The sequence below is a fragment of the Saccostrea echinata genome, unplaced genomic scaffold (assembly GCF_033153115.1).
Source record: "Saccostrea echinata isolate AGI-Se365-2 ecotype Australia unplaced genomic scaffold, CSIRO_AGI_Sech_v1 ptg000056l, whole genome shotgun sequence".
Classification (NCBI taxonomy): Eukaryota; Metazoa; Mollusca; class Bivalvia; order Ostreida; family Ostreidae; genus Saccostrea; species Saccostrea echinata.
Window position 1 is genome coordinate 10822805 of NW_026889805.1, and position 22972 is coordinate 10845776.

The 22972-nt window shown below is 34.1% G+C and overlaps 1 protein-coding gene across 1 annotated transcript; it reads left to right on the plus strand.

Moving 5' to 3' along the window:
* Positions 1-6574: 6574 nt before the first annotated feature.
* LOC133173616 (uncharacterized) lies at positions 6575-21525 on the plus strand. Its single transcript, XM_061308595.1, has 10 exons — positions 6575-6638; positions 6744-6909; positions 8448-8548; positions 8716-8853; positions 8997-9164; positions 9437-9552; positions 9678-9795; positions 9934-10253; positions 20874-20942; positions 21195-21525. The coding sequence occupies exons 1-10, from the start codon at positions 6581-6583 to the stop codon at positions 21426-21428; spliced, it is 1488 nt and encodes a 495-aa protein (XP_061164579.1). The 5' UTR covers positions 6575-6580; the 3' UTR covers positions 21429-21525.
* The last annotated feature ends 1447 nt before the right edge of the window (positions 21526-22972 follow it).

Genomic DNA, 22972 nt, shown 5'->3' on the forward strand with positions numbered 1-22972 from the left:
ACGTCTAAACTGCACGAAGAGAGAGCCTTCGAATGGGGTTTACTTGTTAAATTGGTGAGAAGGTGTGTCATATAGATAAACCTGTTTAACAGATTCTATTTCTGAAATAGCTAACCAATGAAAATTGGTTTCCGGTATAAATCTAAATAAACAAACACGTGTTCGATCGACACACGTGTTACTATAACTGTAATAAAAACATTTATGTTCTGATTCGTTCACACTCAACCGAACATAAATAATTTATACCACAAATAAACACAGTGTAGGTACAGAAGCGCCTTCAAGAGTACAGTTCGAAAAATAAAGAAAGAGCTAAAAACCCAGATTTTTAGTAACTGAAAGTTTGCTTTCTAAATTTTCGTGAACGTAGCCGTATTTAGCTTTTTCAGTTTTCCACCGACCGGTTTTTTAAATAGCCTGTCATTGACTCCTGAAACTGCAGTTGCAGTGGCCCCACCCGAACGCAAACTATGAACACCAATTTTTGTATAATCTAAGCCCAAAGTTTTTAAAGCTGACAAAACAATTTCTCTTACTCTAGTATAAGACAATGGTACATTATGTTTTCTTAATTTATAAATACCAGACTTCTTACAGAATGACAGTTGCCTAAAAATATAATCAGTCGAATTTTCCTCTTTACCCGACATTCTCAAATATCTCTGCAGTAAATTGACTGGACAGTTAGGAGAATTCGTACGAGAAATGTACACACAATTCCCTTCATTATAATCTCCTGTTTTGCTTTTTTCAATAAACAATTTCAGGTGTGATTCTTTAAATGTTACATGAGATCTTTGGATGTTAACAATCTCTGAAAATCGTAAAAATCCTGCGTGACCCAACAAAAAAATGGAACATGTACGTAAATCAAAAAGTGATGCTTGACTACTTCTAAATATTGAAACAACAGATGAGAGGATTTTGGGTGTTATAGGATCCTTCTTTGTCACGGAATGATCAGTGTCTCGTAAACAACCCTCGTTTGTGTTTTTCACCAAAGTAGAATCACAGGGATTCGAAAATCCTGCCAGGTTGTGTGCCCAAGTGATAGCATATGTGGCTTCTTCTATTTTAGAAGCAGATTTATAATTTCGAGCAATGTATATCAAATACAGAGCCACACTTACATCTGTTGATGGTAAATTAGGGACATGTGGGTCAAAGTTCTTGCACCATTTTGTGAATCTGTCAAATGCGTACCTGTATTTTTTCGTTGTGCTTTCGGCCCTAGCTTTTAGACAGTAGAAAGGTAGAAGTTCTGCTAGTTGTTGTAGCTGCGGATCGTGAACGCTGGAAAAAAAGAGTCTTCCACCTCCCAACCGAAAATATATCTGCAAATCGTATAACACGAAAACACATACATTAATTTTAAGACACCTGAATAATTTAATCCTATCTAGGATATAAATCTTATTTTATCTGCAGTACATACCCATTGTACCAGGACCATATCAATAATATTCAGAATTCTTAAAAAAAATCTTCTCGAATATACTTTGCTTTAATTATCAAGCATCTAAATGTCAAAAGAAAATCATGATCTGCAATACATTTGTACCAGGACCATCATAATTTCTGTGTCATATCACAAACGCTATGCTTTTTCTACACATAATTCTTTCACATATGCAGTACCATTGTACCAGGACCTTTTCAATACATATCAAGTGAACGAGGACATATCACTGCAATACACTCTCCTGAAAGAAAAAAAAATTAAGTTTTACGGGCATCCAATCTTATATCTGACACTAAGGAGTAAAATTTTTCTGAGCCAAATATGGAATTTTTATTCATCCCTTGAACGAAAATATTTGAACAATTTTTAAATTCGAGTATGTCTGCCACTTAATCATACGTTTTCATTTCTTCCCTAAAAATATAGGGCCAAAATGGCGCTGATACCCACTTTGGGACAACCAAAGTTCCCGCTGCCTTACAATTGATTATATATTTAATTGTTTTTATAACTAGACTCATCGGTGGTACGAGCCAATTATTTTCGTCTTCCCAATTTTGAGTAAAACAATTTACTGCTTCTGCACCTGGATTCCAAAAAGCAGAGTTAAATCTGCACATCTTCTTGTCTTTTGCGTTAGCAAATCTGTCAACTGTATGTGGACCCCACATGAAATCAATAAATTCAAAAAATTCTATTGAAACACCCCAGTCATCATAATCTATTAATTTACTAAGATAATCATGCAGCTTTTTCATTAGCATTTCTATGTACCCATTGAACATTGACATTTATGTTACGTTTTTTACAAAACTCAAAAATGCTAAATGCCAATTCTTGTAGGTCTAATTTCATGCTACCCGACTCAAATATTTTAACACAGTTCTGATTATCTGTGAACCATTTAACAGAATTGTATTTCAAAATGTCTTTAAATGAAAATAAAGCTTGTTCAATAGCTTTCATTTCTCTCCACGTAGAACTCTTATGAACCTCATGTTCATTCCAAATCTGGTGAAACTTATGTTCGTCTACACCTACTGTACATGCCGCTGCTGTGACATTACTAGCATCTGAATAAACAATTACACTTTTTTGGTTTGTATTAGTCAGTTTTCTGCTATTATAGACTCGTATATTCTGTAACCAAAAATTCAATTCTCTCAATGTATTTTCTTGAAAATTCAAATCGATTCTTGCATCCCAAGATTTTCTTAACACTATCTCCATATAACAAAATCTAGTCATCAATCTGCAAATATTTCCAAAAACAGAATGCAAAGACATGACTTTTCCCGCAGCTTTTGCCAGAAATCTTGCTGAAACATGAGGTAACAAAGAAATAAAGCTTGATAACGTCTCTTCTACATCTTGTATTCTTCTTTCTGGAATACAAATACTGAATTTTACTGAATTCCACTGTACACCCAGCCATTCGATTTCTTGCACTGGTCTGAAAATAGATTTGCTAAAATAAATAAGCAGGCCTGCATCTTCCAAGGCCTTCTGTATGAAATCTGAAATACTCTCACATTTTTCATAAGTCTCAGCCATAGCTAAACCATCATCTAAGTATAATACAATTCTAATTTTACACGCTCTCCAGTATCGAACCATAGATCTAAGGCACTTTGTAAAGACGAAAGGTGCGCTTGAAAGGCCAAAAGGTAGGACAGTAAAACAATAGTACTTATCCTTCCACTGAAAACCTAAATATGTTTGGCATTCTTTACTAATATCGATGTGATGGTAACCCGACTTTAGATCACTTTATGCAAAAACAATTTTTCTCAAAATATTGTAGATCTGTTTTGTAATCCTCAAATTTGATCTTATCTCTCTTTAATTACTTGTTAAAAATACTTAAATCTAGAACAAGACGCTTCTTTTCTCGGTTCTCCGCTACACTCAAGGGGCTGACTACAAAAGGCTTGAACGGCATCTGTAAGACACAACCTGATTTCATCACTTCATCAATGGTGTCTGAAACAAAGAATTAGCCCCAGCGGACTTATTGTTCTTCAGATACATCCTGGGTGGATTCTGTTCAAAAGTAATGTGATAACCATGCTCAATTATTCTTAAAATGTGATCATAAGTACCTATTCTTTTCCAGAAATCTAAATGATTTGACAAACTTTTCTTTATTCCTTTATAAATTTCTGACTCGCCAGAATTAAGATCATCAAAGAAATGAATGTGCTCTTGCAATAAAATTTCATATATCATTGTATTGGTCAAACATATAAACTGACTAAATACTTATCATTCACTTCACTTGGAGGTGGAAGAACTGAGATGGGTATCTGGATTTCCAGTGTCCAGTCTGAAAGCATTTGTAGCAGACGTCACTGGGCTGCGGAGTGCGTCTGCTAGCCGAACGAAGGGGCTTGAGAAAAGGGTTTGTTGATTGCATTGGATTATTCTGTTGTTGAAAACCAAAAGAAGCAAGCTGAGCAGAAGAACCAGCCGCGGCCGCTGGAGCTGGTTTAGAATAAGGTTGAAATCTTAATTTCTTTCCTTGTTTGCTCTGCCTAAGGGCCCTGTTTTCTGCACTTTTGATCCGTTTTTCGTCATCGGAATTTTCGGCAACGTCGTTGAGTTGGTATTCCTGGAGAGTTTTCCATCCTGCTGGCGACCCATCTGCGATTCTTATGTACTTCTGTCTTGTACTGATTTTTTCCTTCAAACGTTTGACAATTCCTTGGTCAGCAGAGGATAAATCTTTAAGTTTTTCAACTTCTTCCAAGCACTCTTCATTAAATGTGTATTGTACTTTGTTACCTTCAAACTTTAGCTTTCCAGCAATGTTCTCTTTCAATTTTTTCTTTAATAACTGCGCAGAATTGTTATTTTCTTGTTGAAGTTTCTCGGTGAGCTGTTGAAACTGAGTACTGAAATTAACTGCACAGTGTCTGTCAAAGCAAATGTACTACTAGTACTTGTATTTTTTGCAATTTCCGCTAGAGTAAAACTGGGCTCTTGAAGTAATTCTTCTTCGCTATTTTCCGCCATTAGGTTAGGCACGTCTAAACTGCGCGAAGAGGGGTTTACTTGTTAAACTGGTGAGAAGGAGTGTCATATAGATAAACCTGTTTAACAGATTCTATTTCTGAAATAGCTAACCAATGAAAATTGGTTTCCGGTATAAATATAAATAAACAAACACGTGTTCGATCGACACAGGTGTTACTATAACTGTAATAAATACATAACAGGTCAGCCCGTAGGCTAACTAATTAATGACCAAACAGTGGCATGTCTTCGATATTCGTTGATCTGCAGCTGCAATATTTGGTTACATGACATTTGAGAAAGTCAGTTGTACATCTTGTGTAATGAAGTATCGCAACTAAGTGAACTTTGTCGTTCCTTGAAGAGGGAAACGTTTAGCACTTCTCTTGCTTATACTTTCCATAGATATTGATTGATTTAGTCAGACAAGCTTTTTGAAAAGCCATTACTTGTATTAATGTCAATATGCAAAAATCCTAAGGTAGTGTAGATTCAAGTTTGTTCAAATAATGGCCCTGGATGTAGGGTGGGGCCACAATCGGGGATCAATAACTTAAAGTAAATACATGTATATATAAAATATACATATGAAATTTATTTTAAAAAAAGAATCTTGTAAAGATAGCACGACAGACAGTAAATCGGATTTATATGCAGACATTTTCAAGTTGGTGGATTCATCTTTTTAAGCATAAATCCTGCGGTTAGAGTAGGGCAAAAATCGGGGATCAAATTCCGTAATGCATGTATACACGGACAAAATCTTGTTTTTCACATAAGCAAGGATATCTAGTCATACTGAAGCATCTCCAGGATGTGTGGATTCAAATCTAATTATGTCGTGGCTTCTTGGGGCAAGGGGGGGGGGGGTGTCACATTGTTGTGGTAAGAATTTATAACGTGAATAAAGCGGGGGGAAAATAAATTTTCTAATGAAGAAAAGCAGGGCCAATTAAGGTGACTCAGGTGAGTGTTGTGGACTTTTAAAACGATTTTGAGATTCCACTTAATTCCTCCTATATATATATAACCCTATATTAATATTTCTTCACTTAGGGCAGTTATTTTAGTTTAAGAGTTGTAAAATGGTAAAATGTGCTTTATTAAAAAATAAAATTAATTTCATTACAATGTGTATCCTGAAATAAAACTTATATCCAAATAACTGCACATTCTCAATGACCGTGTAGTGTAGGGCAGCGCCGCGAGAATTCCATCGGCATTGAAAGCAAGATTTTTGACTTGCCTAGATGGCCGAGTGGTCTCGCACGCTGTTCCTGTGCTCAGCTAGGAGAAAGACTCCATAGGTCGGGATTTCAAGCCCGGGTTGGGGCGGAAGCGGGTATCCTTGTAAAAGTGAATTTCTTTGTGCTTTCTATATATATATATATATATATATATATATATATATATATATATATATATATATATATATATATATATATATATTGATAGATTTGGACTTCAGTTGAACAAGATACAGAGCTATGAAATAATCATGATCATTGTCAATAAAATCCGATTCCTCTTTATCGACGACCCTACACTTGGGTTAATTTCATTACCTGTTTATTGCAATTAAATTCTCCAGTACCTGACCCATAAACATTCCAATTTATTTTAAACGATATTCCAGTAATAGCGAAAGATAATATTTGTTTGATTAAGCGGACAAAATTCGTAAATAAAGAAGATTACCCATTCCGTGTATTATGAATTTTGTTTTTTTTATAAAGAGGCTTTCATGTGATCGCAAAGAACAGGCTCTAATAAAGAAAAAGTCAGTAAAATGACAATAAGCTTGGCAATATCATTTAAAAATTTAAAGAAAATAAGTTTACTTATATTCGCCTATATTGTATAAACAGTGGAATCCGACAAGGTGCACGCGGTGTCGTTAACACCCATTGTACCTGACTAACGACGTGTTCAGTCATTTAATTCTCTAATGACAACACTAACTGGCCCTTGCTTTTATTAACTGAACACAATATATAAGAATTATCTCGTTTACTTGATATATTGCAAAAAATGATTCAGTCAAGTAGGATTAAAGTTTAACTGTTGGTCAGAGGACATAATGGGATGAAGGGAGACGGTATGTTGGGCTTCGTCTGTCCGCTGTACTTCTCTCTAGTTTATCTCTGTCAACTAACAGGTGTGTATGACCATACTTCAATATACCAAAATCAAAACCAATTGATTATTTGATATATTTTACAATTACTAATCTTCTTATCTGTCTTCGTTGCATTGTTTTTAGATGGAGCTTGTGAATTTCCCTCCGATCTTCGAGGAGAGTGGTACACAACAAGCAATGGCCTTGTGACGTTTACCAATCAGAGCATCAGCAATTTCAAAAGCTTGATTCACACCTCCACTCATACCTTCGACTGTGAATACATCGATAATGGCCGATACATCACGAGGTATTCAAAAGTCAGAAAATCATATCAGAATATACCAAGGAGTTAGAGAACTGCAAACGATAGTATTGTTCTGCCGCCTACCTTCAAGTCAATTTTCAAAAGTTAATATATTTGTTTGATTTTTCATATTTAGTCTTTTTAGATATTTATTTGAATTTTCACAAAACAGATTTGGGAAAACAAAGGGAGACAACTCTTCAATATTGGTAAAACTTGTGGTTTTCACTAAAGAAATCAACGGAAAACGGAAAATATTTTTAAAAACACCCCCACCCTCTTTACATTAGCAAATTCATGCCAAAGCTTTTGTTGTTTCGGGGGAGGGGGGATATTTGTTTACAGACCAAAATACACCAAAAATGGTGATTTCACGACCGATTTCAAATACATGTAGTTGTATAACATAACTATAAACTTTTACTAAGTGAACCAGGGGTCCGTTTTACAAAAGAACTTACGACTAAGACCAAAATTTAATTCTGCTTGTAACTTTTTAATTTACATTATATTGAAAATGGTTTTAATCTTTTTAAAAGGAATGTAGTAAGATATTTTTACGCTAGCAATTTTTAGCAGAATCATTAATTTTGCAAAATTTTACAATCAACTTTAGTTTTTAGTCTTAATCGTAAGTTCTTTTGTAAAACGGGCCCCTGATAAACATGTAATAAGTTTTACATAAGTTTGTCGAACGGAAAGATTAAGAGATTATGTATCCACATCCATAAATAATTCAAAATTCAGTTACGCTGTAAAGTCTGATTTCGATGGAAAAAATTAAACGCCTCTCCTCAGAAAGAAGTTGTATTTAACAGCAATTAAATCAAAACTGGTATCAGAGCTATTAATCAATTACTGATGAAGTGTCAAATTTGCATTCAAAATAGTGTCCATTTATGAGATTTAAAATGTAGGCGGAAATCGAGAGTTAGCGTTCGCGGTTCTTTACATTTTGACTCGTTAGCTTGTCAGATCGTTCTACGACTAAACCTTGTATTCATACATGTATCTCGGAGATTAAATAGAATTATCACTACAAGATTTTATCCCTCAGTGCAAGTCTCTCTCTCTCTCTCTTAGTGCCTAGGAACCGTTGAACCTGGTAGGTGGCCCAAATTAATTTGATTGATTTGTGTGTTGTTTTACGTCCCGTTCGAGAATTTTTCACTCATATAGAGACGAACCATATAACGGTGAAGAGCAGTGAGGGATCTTTATCGTGCCAAACGACTGTCGTGAAAAGGGGCCTAGGTTTTTAAGCTCTCATCCGCAGGACCCCAACTTTCACTTCAAAGTGCCGAGCGCCCAGCGCTCTACCGAATGAGCTACCGTGACGGCCCCTGATATGTAGAGTATTATAGAAAACATAGCTATTATATGCTTCTGTCCCCTCAATTAAAACATTTGATGACTTTTTTTGCTTTCCAAGGAATTTTTGAATTGAAAGTGTTTGGTTGCCCCCCCCCCCCCTTGAAATTACTTCCTACGGGTCTTCTCTCTAGGTATGGATACATACATATAATATTTCTTTATTTCAGAGCCCGGATCCCAGTCCTCAGTACCAGTCTGTATGATGTGTATTTCTGTATGTCATTTACAAAAGTTACGGAAACCAAATATCTAGTCAACTATAACTCAGGTAGATAAAGCTATAATAATATAATGATAAAAATAAATAATAGAAATGTAAAATGATGTCCTTTTCATGATATAGATTTACTATAAATGCATTACTAGCAGTGTAAATTTTGATATGTCAGTTTTAACGGTTCTAATAAAATTTCTGAAATGAATTTTGTCCCAAAGATATCTTAGACTTTGTTCAGGAACGAGTGGTGGGTAAGACTGTCGTGGCATCTAGTTCTACACTCCTCCCCGCAGCGGAGGCCTGTAATCTGACATCAGCCATACCCATAGGGACCCAGGAGGTGTACGTTAAAAAAGGTACCACGTGACCCATAAACTGTTACGCCATTGATGAATGTCGTACTTTTCTTATTATAACCCAACTCTCCTGCATATTGAAAACGTTTTAGCAATTTTAAAGATGCAACACAACTCAAACTCTTCTTTTCATTTCTGTGAAGGTAACGAGACCTCGGATTTCATAACCTGTCCTGATAGTATTGCTAGCACCCTTGACATGACCTTGAACTCTGACTGCACCGGAAACATCGTTTATGGAATGACAAACCCAACCTACCTCATACATACTTACAATAGTTCGTGTGCTTCAACTAGTTTGACATTTACAAGTGAGTGTAACGGTTATTATAAATCTTGAAGATTTTCTAAGGATGGTAGACTTTATAATTACATTTGTATTTCAGTAAAGCTGTATTCTGTGTATTTGTCTCATATTCAACACTAATCATTGTAATACGCTTTTCATTGATGAAGAAGATTTTTTTTTTTCAATTTGTACATAACGATGATTAATTTGCAGTCAATGTAATTGGCCAGTAGTAACATTCTATTTTTAGCTTCAGTAAATGAATAGTTTTCTCGTTTACTTTGTAATTCTTAGCCAGCGGTAACGTAAGTTGCATTTACTCTGTGCTATCTGGATTCACGACTTATCTGACAGTGTATAACATGGACTCCTCTACGGACGAAACTAACACGTACAGATTTTTATGTTATGTAAGTTTTTAACAACTAATGAAAGTATGTTAATAATTTACTATATGACATTCACTTTAAGACGTATTACAATTGTTGTCAAAGTTCAACAATTCTAAAATTGAATTCTGAATCTCTATCCAAAGGTAATCACCAGCAGCGGTGATCAGGTATACCTGACATATCATCCAAAGATCTGTCAATACAACCAGACATCTACTTATGTGGCGTCACCAGGTGTTATGGCTTACCTGGTAGATCAATGTGAGTGCATTTTAATTTGAACTTCATGTACGTGTTCTTGGTTTAATAAGCATGATGCCGTTTGGGAATATAAAAAAGTCAAATTAATTGTGTTTCTGTAATATAAACTTTTCTGATCAATGTATTAATATTGATTAGATAAAGAGGCAACTCTGTCCGACGACGAAGTCCCGATTGCTTTAATAGTCGGAACAACAGTGCCTATCCTGCTTCTCCTTGGCATAATCCTTTTCATCGTATACTGGAAAATCAAATTCCGAAATAAGATAAACCACGAGTTAGAAATGAATGCTAGGAGAAATTGGAGAAAACTAGCACAACATTTTAACATTACGACCAAACACACCCTAGGATCAATGGAGGAGTACGCCAATCATTCAAAACGCCACAAGAAGAAAAAGAAAAAGAAGAGAAAAACCAAGGAGAACAGCGAAATTGTCTCCATAAGTTCGCAGACTGTAAGTAATATTTACCTTAATGAATTAAAACTGTTTAAGATTTCATATTTGTTGATATATGTGATACAGGTCCACTAAGAATGAGACTGTGAGGGTCAACATAATTGTTTATTTACATGGTAATCAGATCCTGAGCCCTAAAATTGAAAATATATTATTTATAAACACATGTAAATCTGCAAAGCAAGTAATTATAAACACAAAATAACAAATCAAACTTGAAATAAAATAGTATAACAAAATGTTCAACATTATACTTTCCTTCTTGATACTTCACTCTGAATAAAGGGCAATAACTTTTCATTAACATAGGCATAAACAAATAAAACTCATAAAAATTGAAGTAAAAATAGATTTTGGTTTTAGCTTTGTAGATAAAAAATATATGTCAAACATACTTTATAACCAATACCTTGATTAACCAATTTAAAGAATTAAGGAAAATATCTAAAATATATAATGCATGTTTTTACCAAAGACAATGTGTCAGAAGGCTTTTAATATATCATACACATGTACTGAATATCAAATCATGGGAAATCAGCACCTAGTCATCAAAATAATATGAAATAGTTCAAGGTGCTGCTCACACACTTCAATGTAGTTTTAACAATCAGATTATTTATTAAAAACTATTAAGCCTTTTAATGAAGCAAAATAATTTATTCAAATCTTAAATTTAAGATAAACTTCACATTTACTTTACATGTCATAGTCAAAAAGTAAAAAGAATTAATTCATCAATCAAATGAGTAAAATTAGTAAGAGAAATCTAACCTGCTGCTATCAGAACCAAGGTCTGGGTGGAAAGTGTTGATCATGATTCACATAAAATAACGAGCATTCTGAGAGTGCATTAGTAATACTAGTCTCCTACAGGCAAGTGTAATCTGGTTTCCGTTAAAAATTGAAAAAAAAATGCGGTGAATGAAAGGCGACCTCCCTGTAAGTGATCTGAACTAGCATCTACCTGAAAATGCCATAATTCCGTCAAAAATCAATAATTCAATTTTCCTTCCTTTCATCCCTTTAAATTAATATACTTCTACGGAGAATTTTCTCTGTTCATTTTCCGATGAATGTAACGTCAATTTTCTACTTCTCATTATTCATTTCGATACAATTGTTGTTATTGTTTGTCTTTCCAATAATTATGTAAACCCGACTGTGTTATAAACTAATAGACTCTAAAACGTACGACAATGTTATTTTCATGATTTAAATTCAGCTTCTGTAAATCTTTTGTTTCTCTCCGTGTGCTTTAAAGGAAATATTTAATCATAAAATTCTATTTTTAAATATTATAATAAAAATTCTTGTTGAGAAGAAAAAAGAAAAATATTCAAATGAATTATTAAGCGAGGTAATTGTTTTCAATGGGTAATGCCGGGGATGGCAAGGGATATAACTCTGTAAAGAAGCACGTGTTTTACGTTTTTTATTTGTAAAGAAAGAATTTACATTGAATTTAGTACAAATTGAAAAACCAAACTAGAAAAACAAATTATTATGTAGGTTATGAAAATTAAATGATAAGAAGGACCTTAGACTAAGTTTTCCTGATGTGAGTGTTATTATCACATTCTCAAGTATTTCGTCTGCACATCAACTTTATACAGGGTATTAACCATATGCATGTTAATTGTAACAAGTTGTACGTGTATTTTAAGGTGTATCGATAAGCAAGTTTATTTCTAGATTTTTTCAAGCTGAAGATATCTCTTTCTAATATTCCACTGCACTCCACTCGACGTGTTACCGTTGACCGTTTGCTTACTGACAACAAAGCAAGTTTCTGCATGCTTTATGTGTAATCGCTTTTAAAAATTGCACGTGCAGATTTTCATAACTCACGTAATCGATAACTTAGTAAATCATTATAAAGACAATAAAACATAACGGGGAATTCTTTATTTTTATAACATTTAAAAGAAAATTATACCCGCCTTGTGTACTACAGGCTTTTGATCCGCTCCCAAGAATCGTGTAATTTTCCAATCGATATATTTCTACGCACCTGTCGGCATGTAAATTTCGTGCACAATTTTTTGAGTTAGCTAAATAATGAGTATGTACATGAAAAGAAACATGTTTTTCGCTGAAATTGAATTATAAGCATTGACTATATAAATTATTTTGTTCATTGAGAAATGAATCTAAAAAACGAATCGCACACTTTTTTATGAAAGCCTTCGGCTTTCATAAAGTGTGCGATTCGTTTTTAGATTCATTTCTCAATGAACAAAATAATTTATATAGTCAATCCTATATTGAAGCGGAACGAAATGCAAACTTAATCTATACTAACCAAGTAACCTATAACTAACCAAGTAACTAAAGTCACATACCAAAAATCAGCTAAATATCAGCAGGCGTTTAAGAAAAAAGTGCGTTAAAACCAAGTGAGACAGACTGACAAACAGACAGAGGGACAGCTAGACAGACAGACAGACGGACGGACAGACGCAGAGGTAACCTATAGTCCCCTCCGGTTTCACCGGTAGGGGACTAATAAAAACTACCACCTGGCTGACTGTTAAATTTGAACACATAATCTATCATTTGCGATTTAGTTCTGGATTAAACAGTCTTATAAAATAGTCCTCTTTGGTTACACGGGCGCTTTCATCCGATGTTCACATTTTGTAGAACGGGAAAATCTTAAATTTTCCTTTACCACACTCAGCAAAATGTTCTGAACATAGGGTGCATCTGACAGTTACGTCCCTTATATGTTGTTTGTGAACCCTAACTCGTGCGTTGAGTTGATTTGTCTGCCCTATATAATGTTCTCCACAGGTAGGGCACGTAACCACAATATTCTAAATTCAGCGAAACGATTTTTTCCAATATTAGAACAATCTGAAAACATGAAAAATCTTCTGGACAAATCGTCAATAATTAACAGCAGAAGACAAGCACCAAACCTGAGGCGGATTTTAACCAAAGCGAAATTTTCCTCTAGCAACCAGAGAGTCGTCAAAAAGTGTGGTGACCCCCGATGTGGAACGTGTGATTTCATTCAGGAGGGCGAACATATTACACTTAAAAACGGGAAAATTTTAAAACCAAATACCAGTATGAATTTTAAATCTTTAAATTTGATTTACTGTGCAATATGCCCTACCTGTGGAGAACATTATATAGGGCAGACAAATCAACTCAACGCACGAGTTAAGGTTCACAAACAGCATATAAGGGACGAAACTGTCAGATGCACCCCATGTTCAGAACATTTTGCTGAGTGTGGTAAAGGAAAATTTAAGATTTTCCCGTTCTACAAAATGTGGACATCGGATGAAAGCGCCCGTGTAACCAAAGAGGACTATTTTATAAGACTGTTTAATCCAAAACTAAATCGCAAATGATAGATTATGTGTTCACAGATTTTATATTATTTCTATGCTTTAATTATACATTGTATTTTAACTGCGTTGAAAAAGTTCATGTAGCCGCTACCACAAACTTCATTGTGACGTCATAATACCTAAGATTTTTACGACGTCATTAGCAACGTTATTGGCAACGTTTTGAACTTTTCATAACTGTCTGAAGAGCCAACATGGCTGAAAGCGTTAACAGTAAAGATTTTATTATGTTCCCCAAACGAAGTTGGGGAACATATTGTTTTTACTCTGTTTCTTATTATTAAGGTCTTCCGACTTCCTTCGGAAGACCTTATTGTTTTCCGTCTGTTTTCTATTATTATTAGGTCTTTCCACCTTTCTGTGGAAAGACCTATTGATATTCTTCTGTTTATTATTATTATTATTATTATTATTATTATTATTATTTTTCCACCCCCTGATGTGATTCTATGTTTCAAGATATATCGAAAAGATTTATAGTCTATAAGAATGTACTCTTTAAAAGGTTGTTACAGTTGACCCTGCGTATATGAACTTTGACCCCTCTAAGAGTTATTACCCCTTTTGCAATAAAAGCTTGTTATCGCTACTCCTTCGAAACCGTAAACCGTAGAGGTACGAAACCTTCACCAATGTCTTCGACTAATTGAGGAGACTCTTCAATCTTTTCGTTGCGAAAGTATTCGTGGACCCCTTTTATGAGTTATTGCCCCTGAAAGTTTTTGAAGTTTACAAATAATAATTTTTTTTCAAAACGATAAGTCTTAGAGACATGAAACCAACTGGATAAGATTCTTTGACCTCAGACCTTGAAATTTATGTCAAGGTCAAAGGTCAAGGTCATTCAAAATATGAGAAATTAAGCTCTTTTTATATCTCTTTTGTCTTTCAATTTATACTAAGTATCTTTGCATCATTAATATGTCCTCTTAAAACTATTTCAAAGATTTCATACTTGTCCCCTAAGAATTACCCCTTTAAAAGTTATTGCCCCTTTTACTGAAAACCTTGTTATCGCTACTCCTCCTAAACCGTAAACCGTAGAGACACAAAACCTTCACCAACGTCTTCAGGATCTTTAGACACAACTTCAGTCTATTCAGTGCGAAAGTATCCGATGACCCCTTATATGAGTTATAGCCCTTTAACGTCTTTGCGCTTACTATTAAACCTTATAACTTTAAAACTAAAAGTCATAGAAGCATAGGGTCAAGTGCAATGTGACCCTTGACCTCTGACCTTGAATATTTGTTCAAGGTCAAAGGTCAAGGTCATTTCAAAATTCTTAAATTTTCATTTTTTCTATCTTTCAAGCCATTTATGGATTCTTTTTCTATAAAAATTAACTTCAGAGAGTAAAATATGAAAAATATATGAAATTTAAAGAAGGTGGAAAGACCTCTAATTGTTCGAGAACAATTAGTCTACTAGTTATTATTATTATTCTTTTTTTCATAGTTATGGCGATATCTCAGCTGTGAGTGAGCAGATTTCAGAGATTTTTTCGCGGAAGATGCATCATGTAAATATCTCCAGACGTGTTTTTCATTTTTTCAAAATTCACTTCCATTCGCGATTTTTGGGGAAATTTGTATTTTTAAAATGGCATTTTGTCCAGAATTTTTCTCGACAACGGCTAAAGATATGAAGTTGAAACTAAATGAATAAATAGAACATCAAATTCCAATATGGGGAACGACCTTTATTTTTCGTCGTCGCCACTTCCGGTCGCAAACGGAAGTGAATTCAAAAAGTCCAATTTTTCAACTTTTTTGTTTTTCAATATTTTTCTTTAGGATTTACAGGGTTTATAGAGTGTTTTACAAAAATTCTAAATATGTATTCAATATTTTGATGCGTGCATTTATTGCAAAGATATGACCGATCCAAACTTTGTCCCACTGTCTGGGGTTCGAATCCTGCTGGAGGTAGTTAATTTTTTTTTCTTTGTTTTTCTCTTTTTTTTCAGTTGCTAATGACTTCTCTCTCTTTAAAAACATGTATGGTAGTTTTTGCTGATTTTTAAAAGCTTTTTTGTCAGAGATTCTGTAGAAAACCTTTCGACATATACTGAATATCTTTGCATCTATAATATGTCCTTCTAAAACTATTTTAAGGATTTCATTCTTGTCCCCAAAGCTTGACCCATTCAAAAGTTGTCACCCCTTTTGCAATAAAACCTTGTTATCGCTACTCCTCCGAAACCGTAAAACGTAGAGATTCCAAGCCTTCAGCAGTGTCTTCGACTCATTTAATACTCTCTTCATTCTATCATTGCAAAAGCATTCTTTGGTCCCTTGTATGAGTTACTGCCCCTGAAAGTTTATGCTGCTTACATTTAATGAACTTTTTTTAAAACGGTGTATCCTAGAGACATGGGACCAACTGCATCGGCATGTTTGACTTTGACCTTAAAATATAGGTCAAGGTCAAAGTCATTTAAAAACATAAGAAATTCCTTATATATTTGTAAAATATAGCAATTCACCAAATGACCTTGAACTTTGACCTTGACCTTTGGCCTTGACATTGGGTCAAATGAAAAGTAAGGACATGCATCCAGCTCCAGTATCAGGTAAAAACATAGAAAGTAAAGATTTCCTTGTTTTGTTTTGTTTTGGTTTTTTTTTTTTTTGGAAATGACCTTGACCTTTGATCTTGACCCAAAGGTCACAATCAGGCTTAAAGTTGTGAAAGTAGTTACAATTCTTAGTTTATAAGAGGCATAAAATAAATAATTCATTCCCCCCCCCCCTTCTTAAAAAAAATCACATCAACAACCACGTAAAATATTTCTGTAAAATTCAAACCAGACCTCGGATCGACAACATATTTGGTACATATGTAGCATAGACCTCAGAGAAACTTTCTTGAGAGTTTTACGGTGAGTCTTATAAGTTTATAGAAGTCATGAAGTTTCACGGCAAGAACTACAAGTTCTGTTGTGTTTGAAATTAAAGTGCAGGTGGACGAAGAAATGATCTAAACCTTTTATCGGCTATTTCTTCAGATGTCGTTAGTAGCATTCGATTTTCCTGATATGATACGACATTTTAATACCAAGCATTCTCTCTTTCTTTTACATTTGGAATTTATTTGATTTTTATTTAGAATTAATCAGTTTCCAGAAATAGCGATTTTCTGTATATTAAAAACAATTCTCGCTTTCATTGTCGTGTTTCCCTTCTAAAAATGCATGTTGGGAGTTTAATTTGTGCTACACATATTTAATTTAACCCAAAGAAATGCTTATTTAAATGTTTCATATTTATTTCAGGATATTCAGTCAGAAATGTTAAAATCCGAACCCGATCTTTTAAGCTTACAACTAAGCTATTTTCCAAAAATTCAGCATGCTCACAATATCGATGAATCGGGCTACAGTCCATTAATACATTTTCATTAGGGAACAGTGTTAACGTTTTCTCACGCACACCCGTCCCTTGTTATTTTATATACTGCTTGCAAGTTCAGGAACTATTTCCTTTTACGGAACTTCTTTCTTCCCCTACCGATTCTAAAAATACGCTTGTATTTATTCTATAGTCTTAAGCAATTAAGTTACTCAATTTTATCGGAATGTGTAGCGCAGTGGTTAGAGCACCTGCCTTTCAAACCAAGGGTTTTGAGTTCGATCCCAGCTGGAGGAGGATTTTTTTTTTTTTTTTTTTTTTTTTTTGGTTGATTTTTTTGCTTTTTTTTTTTGGCATTTTTCTTTTTTTTTGGCCTAAACGACACGAAAACACTTAAAAAGGTGGAAAGGCCTCTAATTGTTCTCTGAACAATTAGTTTACTTTTTATTATTAAGGTCTTTCGATATATATGATAAGATATGAATATGAAACTTGCTGAGGTGATAGAGCATCAAATGTAGATATGTTGATCGACCATTATTTTCCATCGTTCGTACTTCCGGTTGCAAACGGAAGTGAATTAAAAAATGTTAAATTTGTAACTTTTTTGTTTTTCAATATTTTTCTCTGGGATTTACAGGGTTAATCGAGAGTCTTCTAAGAGTTCTAAGTATGTTTTTATCATTTTGATTGATGCATTTGTTGCAAAGATATGTAATACAAAGATAGATTACATGATCAGTACGTACTGGTCCCTGCTGACAAAGCAGGTAACAATATTGTCTTTGTTTGTAAGACTCATTATATTAAATGTATTTTAGAGGAACTTGGATTTAATTCTACAAGTGGTAATCCAACTTATACTCATAGTTCCCTTTCTAAGGAAGAACTTCTTCAAAATCATATGTCAGTTTTGAATATTTTTAATATTCCAAACAACCAAGATGAATTCGAATTACCATATTTATATTGGATTCCGAAACTTCATAAAAATCCTTACAAACAAAGATACATAGCGGGTTCCAGTATATGTTCAACCAAGCCTCTATCTTTACTCCTCACTAAGATATTAACAGTGGTGAAGGAGAAACTTCAAGAGTACTGTGCAACAATATATTCGAGAAGTGGTGTAAATCAGATGTGGATACTTAAAAATTCCAAGGAACTTTTTGAAAATTTGAAATCACAAGATTTTACCAAAATCAACAGCTTTAAAACTTACGACTTTTCAACTTTATACACAACCATTCCCCACGATAAATTAAATTCCAGGCTTTTTGATATCATTGACAGCTGCTTTTTCAATAAAAATGGAACTCGTAAATATACTTACCTTGTCATTCGTCATTTGCAAAATTATTTTGTTAAAAAACATTCTGATTGTACACACAAGTACTCTGAAGTTGACATTAAAAAGATGCTTGAGTTTCTGATTGACAATATCTATGTGGTTTTTGGAGACCAGGTCTTCCAACAATCTATTGGAATTCCCATGGGTACCAATTGCGCCCCGTTATTAGCAGACCTTTTTTTGTATTCATATGAAGCAGAATTTGTCCAAAATCTTGTACGTGAAAAGAAGAAAACACTTGCTGTTGTCTTCAACTCGACATTTAGATATATCGACGACGTATTGTCAATTAACAATGGCTATTTCCATTCTTATGTCGATACGATATGTCCTGGTGAACTTGAGATAAAAGATACCACAGAGTCTGACACATCTGTTTCATATTTGTATATTTTACTTGAAAAAGATGTTAATGGTAATCTAACAACCAAGCTTTATGATAAACGTGATGACTTTAACTTTTCAATCGTCAACTTCCCTTACTTATGCAGCAATATACCTTCATCACCTGCATACGGGGTATATATCTCTCAGTTGATTCGATACGCAAGAGCATGCTCTACGTATGTATAATTTCTAAAACGAGGTAAATTATTGACAAATAAGTTGATGAAACAAGAATATCAGCTGTCTCGTTTTAAAGTCATCATTTCGTAAGTTCTATGGTCGATACAATGGCCTTGTCAGCAAATACAATTTATCATTGAGTCAAATGCTGACTAACGTTTTTCATACTAATTGTTAGGCCATTATTTACACACTGAATTGTCGACGGATTTTTCCATGATTTCCCGATCATGACAAGGAGCAAACGGCAGGTGTGACCGGTCGGCAGGGGATGCTCACTCCTCCATGGCACCTGATCCCACCTCTGATGTTTGGAGGTCCGTGTTTGCTCTGCTCCTATTTTGTATTGTTTAATGGACTTTTGAGCTTGAATACTGTTCGTTATCTCCATATCTTTCATATGACCGATCCAAACTTTCTCGTTTTGTTGCGGGTTCGAATCCTGCTGGGGCGGGAGATTGTTTCTCTCTTTTTTCAGTTGTAAATGATATTTTTCTCTGTGAAGACATGTATGATAGTTTTTGCTTAATTTTTAAAGCTTTTTTAACAGAGATTCTACAGAAATCCTTTAATAATCATGATCTATGTTGAAAGACTGTGTTACATAAACGCGAACAAAAAATACCTTCAATAAAGTATTAAATGAAGTGAGGTAGCACAGCGATCTGGAGAAAAGTTCGGTCGGAAGACCACTTGTTGCCCTAGCAACAAGAAACGCATCTAGTTCTTCTTCTTCTTCTTCTTCCTGGGTACTTTTTTGTCCGCGAGTGATCTCGTCAACTACTCATCCGATTGAGGTGATACCTTTTTAGGGTTAATGGACATGTTATGTAGATTTGCGGAATCAAGGTCATTTTGAGCGCACGTGCATGCACGTGCGTGCGCGTGCAATGTGTAAAATGACCAATATACTTGATATAGCTGTAATTTTTATATTTTTTGATGAAATGCTTTGATACTCAGAATATAAGGATATATTAAAAGTGTAAACAAGATGACATGGTCAACATGCGCATGCATGCACGTGTGCGCACGCGCAAAGCGTAAAATGACAAATATACTTGATATACTCGTAACTATTATACGTTTTGATGAGATGCTTTGATGCTCAAAATATTCATATATATTAAAAGTGTAGACAAGACGACATGGTCATCATGCACATGCATGCATGCATGCACGTGCGCGCGCGTGCAATGTGTTAAATGACCAATATACTTAATATAGCTGTAATTTTTATATTTTTTTATGAAAAGCTTTGATATTAAGAATATACAGATATATTAAAAGTGTAGACAAGATGATGTGGACATCATGCTCATGAATGCACATGCGCGCGCGTGCAATGGGTTAAATGACCAATATATTTAATGTAGCCATAACTTTTATATTTTTTTATGAAAAGCTTTGATACTAAGAATAAACAGACATATTATAAGTGTTGACAAAATGGCATGGTCATTATGAACATGCATGCAGGTGCGCATGCGTGCAATGCTAAGATGACCAATATACTTGTTACTTGATATAGCCGGAACTTATTTATTTTTTGATGAAATGTTTTAATACTGAGAATATAAAGATGCATTAATAGTATAGATGAGATGACATGGTCATCCTGCACATGCATGCACGTTCGCGCGCGTGAAATGCAAAAAACTATCAATATACTTCATTGGCTTATTTAAGGAAGCTTACAGGAAATAAGACACCAAAAGGGTGTTGGGGAGCGTTTGGGGAACATCTGTAACGGTCCCCGTTACAATTATAACTAGTTTAATTTGGACTGTAGCATTCTGTTTTCATTTATTTAAGTATTTTTTACTGTACCAAGAATTTAACTTATCAACGTGTATATATATATATATATATATATATATATATATATATATATATATATATATATATATATATATATATATATATATATATATATATATATATATAATATTTATACATACAATATGATGCTTCTCTACAGGACTCCAGAAGGCGTTCGGTCTGGTGGGATGATTTCAGCAATACCATCGAGGAACACCATGAACCACAAGTATATATACAGTGTACATAAACCTGTATTGGAGGCATATTACATTTATGATTTTTTTAATGCAATTTTTTGATAACGTCAACTTTTTGGATATTGCGCATATATAAGTACCAACATTATCTAACCTGAAGTGCAAAGCATTCATCAAAACAATGCGCGATGTACATAGCTTTTATCGTTAATTAATAAGTATGGCAAAAAATTATTTGATAGATATAAAGAATTATTTTTTGTCATTTATTGCATTGATAGCCCTGGCAGAATCAATGGGAAACATTTAATGATCCACTGAGCAAGCAGATGATGAATGACGACGGAAGAAAATCTCCATCTACAGCCAGAAGTGACGCGACAGTCCGAAAAATATGGATGAATCCAGAGAATACAGAAAAAGTGGAAGTGGATTCGGTGTGGGAAAAAGTTGCAAGTAATTTTGACCAGCTTCGGAAAGCTGCTAAACCAAGTGAAACTCTTCGACCTAGATAACTTTACAAAGAATGCATTTATGGACAGTTTATGGCCTCTTTTTACTAGTGTTGCTAAAACGTGGAAAACATGGAACGGAAGAAGGACGAAACAGAAACAGTACAAAAATTACATATTTTGGAAATTAATGTTGTTCGTTATTAAATGTATATGTATAGATTAAAGGTTAAGCTTCTAATTTTTTTTTATCCTGACCCGTTCACAAGCTAACGTGAAATTACTTTTTTGGGGGAGGGAGATGCTCTCTGTCACTCTGTTTTCTGGGAAAACAAAGAGGAATTGCATCCCATTACCCTTAATGGATTCACTACTCATACGGTACTCCACCTATAACCACAACGAAATAAGTGCAGTACGATATGACTTTCATATTTATGATCTTAAAGTAGAATAACACAGTGAAAGGTTAGGAAGGCGTGTATGTTATTCACAGCCACTTGTTTCTGTAATGAAAGCCTATTCAATGTATAATGAAGGGATTTTGAAGAATTTTGAATAATTTTAAACTAGTTAAATTGCATTGCTAGATAACGATGAAAGTGAAATGAACCAAATTCACATGACTGATAACATATAAGAAGCTGGTCATTCTGCACTTTTAAAGTTTTTGAAGAGTTATCTGCCCTTGATGCAAAGTAGAAAATTTCAATTTCGTCAAAATATCTGTGGTAAATTATTAATTTCATTTCATATTTTAATAATGAGAGAGTGTAAGCATATTTTCACCAAGAGCTTTTTATGAAATTCAAAATACTTTTTACAATATCCTAATAACTCATGCATTGCCCCTAGACTTCAATGTAAAATTCAAAGTGCAATTAATTTGACAATAATAATTTTTTTTTTTAAATTTCTTTGGTGGATTATTTTTATTTCACAACACCATCAAAATGATACCATAATTACAAATATAGGACCATTCATTTATTAGATACAAAATATGATCGTTATACATTGAATACCTTAATAATACCGCAAGGTATGCAAGTCCAAATTACATTGATTACAACCCTCTTTACAAAACAAGATATCTGATTTGAACATATTTTATTGCAATAAATATATACAATGGGATTGGGCCGTCGTCGAAAACCACGGCAAAAATGTACGATCCTCTTCCATTCTATAGGAGAGAGCTATATGCGGACTCCGGACCCAGGCTTGAGACAATGGGATTGGGCACAAGTTCTAAAAAACTTAATTCGCCCTCTCCCTACATGTAATATCACATGAATTAGACGTGTCCAACAGTATATACAGAGTAAATTAACTCACAACATAGAAATATATACTGCTAAATTATTCTCTTTTCACATTTTAAAGACGTACAACACACTGGGGGAGATAACTCTTGCGATTTCAATCAAACGTTTAACTTGACGTCAACCTTTGACGTTCATAATAAAGCGTCAAAATGACGACCGAATCGATCCCGACGTAATTAAAAGAAAATGGGATTAGGGACTTGATGTGATTTCTTTAGAAATACCGAATCGTATCCTTGATTATTTGCGCTTTTAATTTAAAACCTGCCCCGGAAGAAA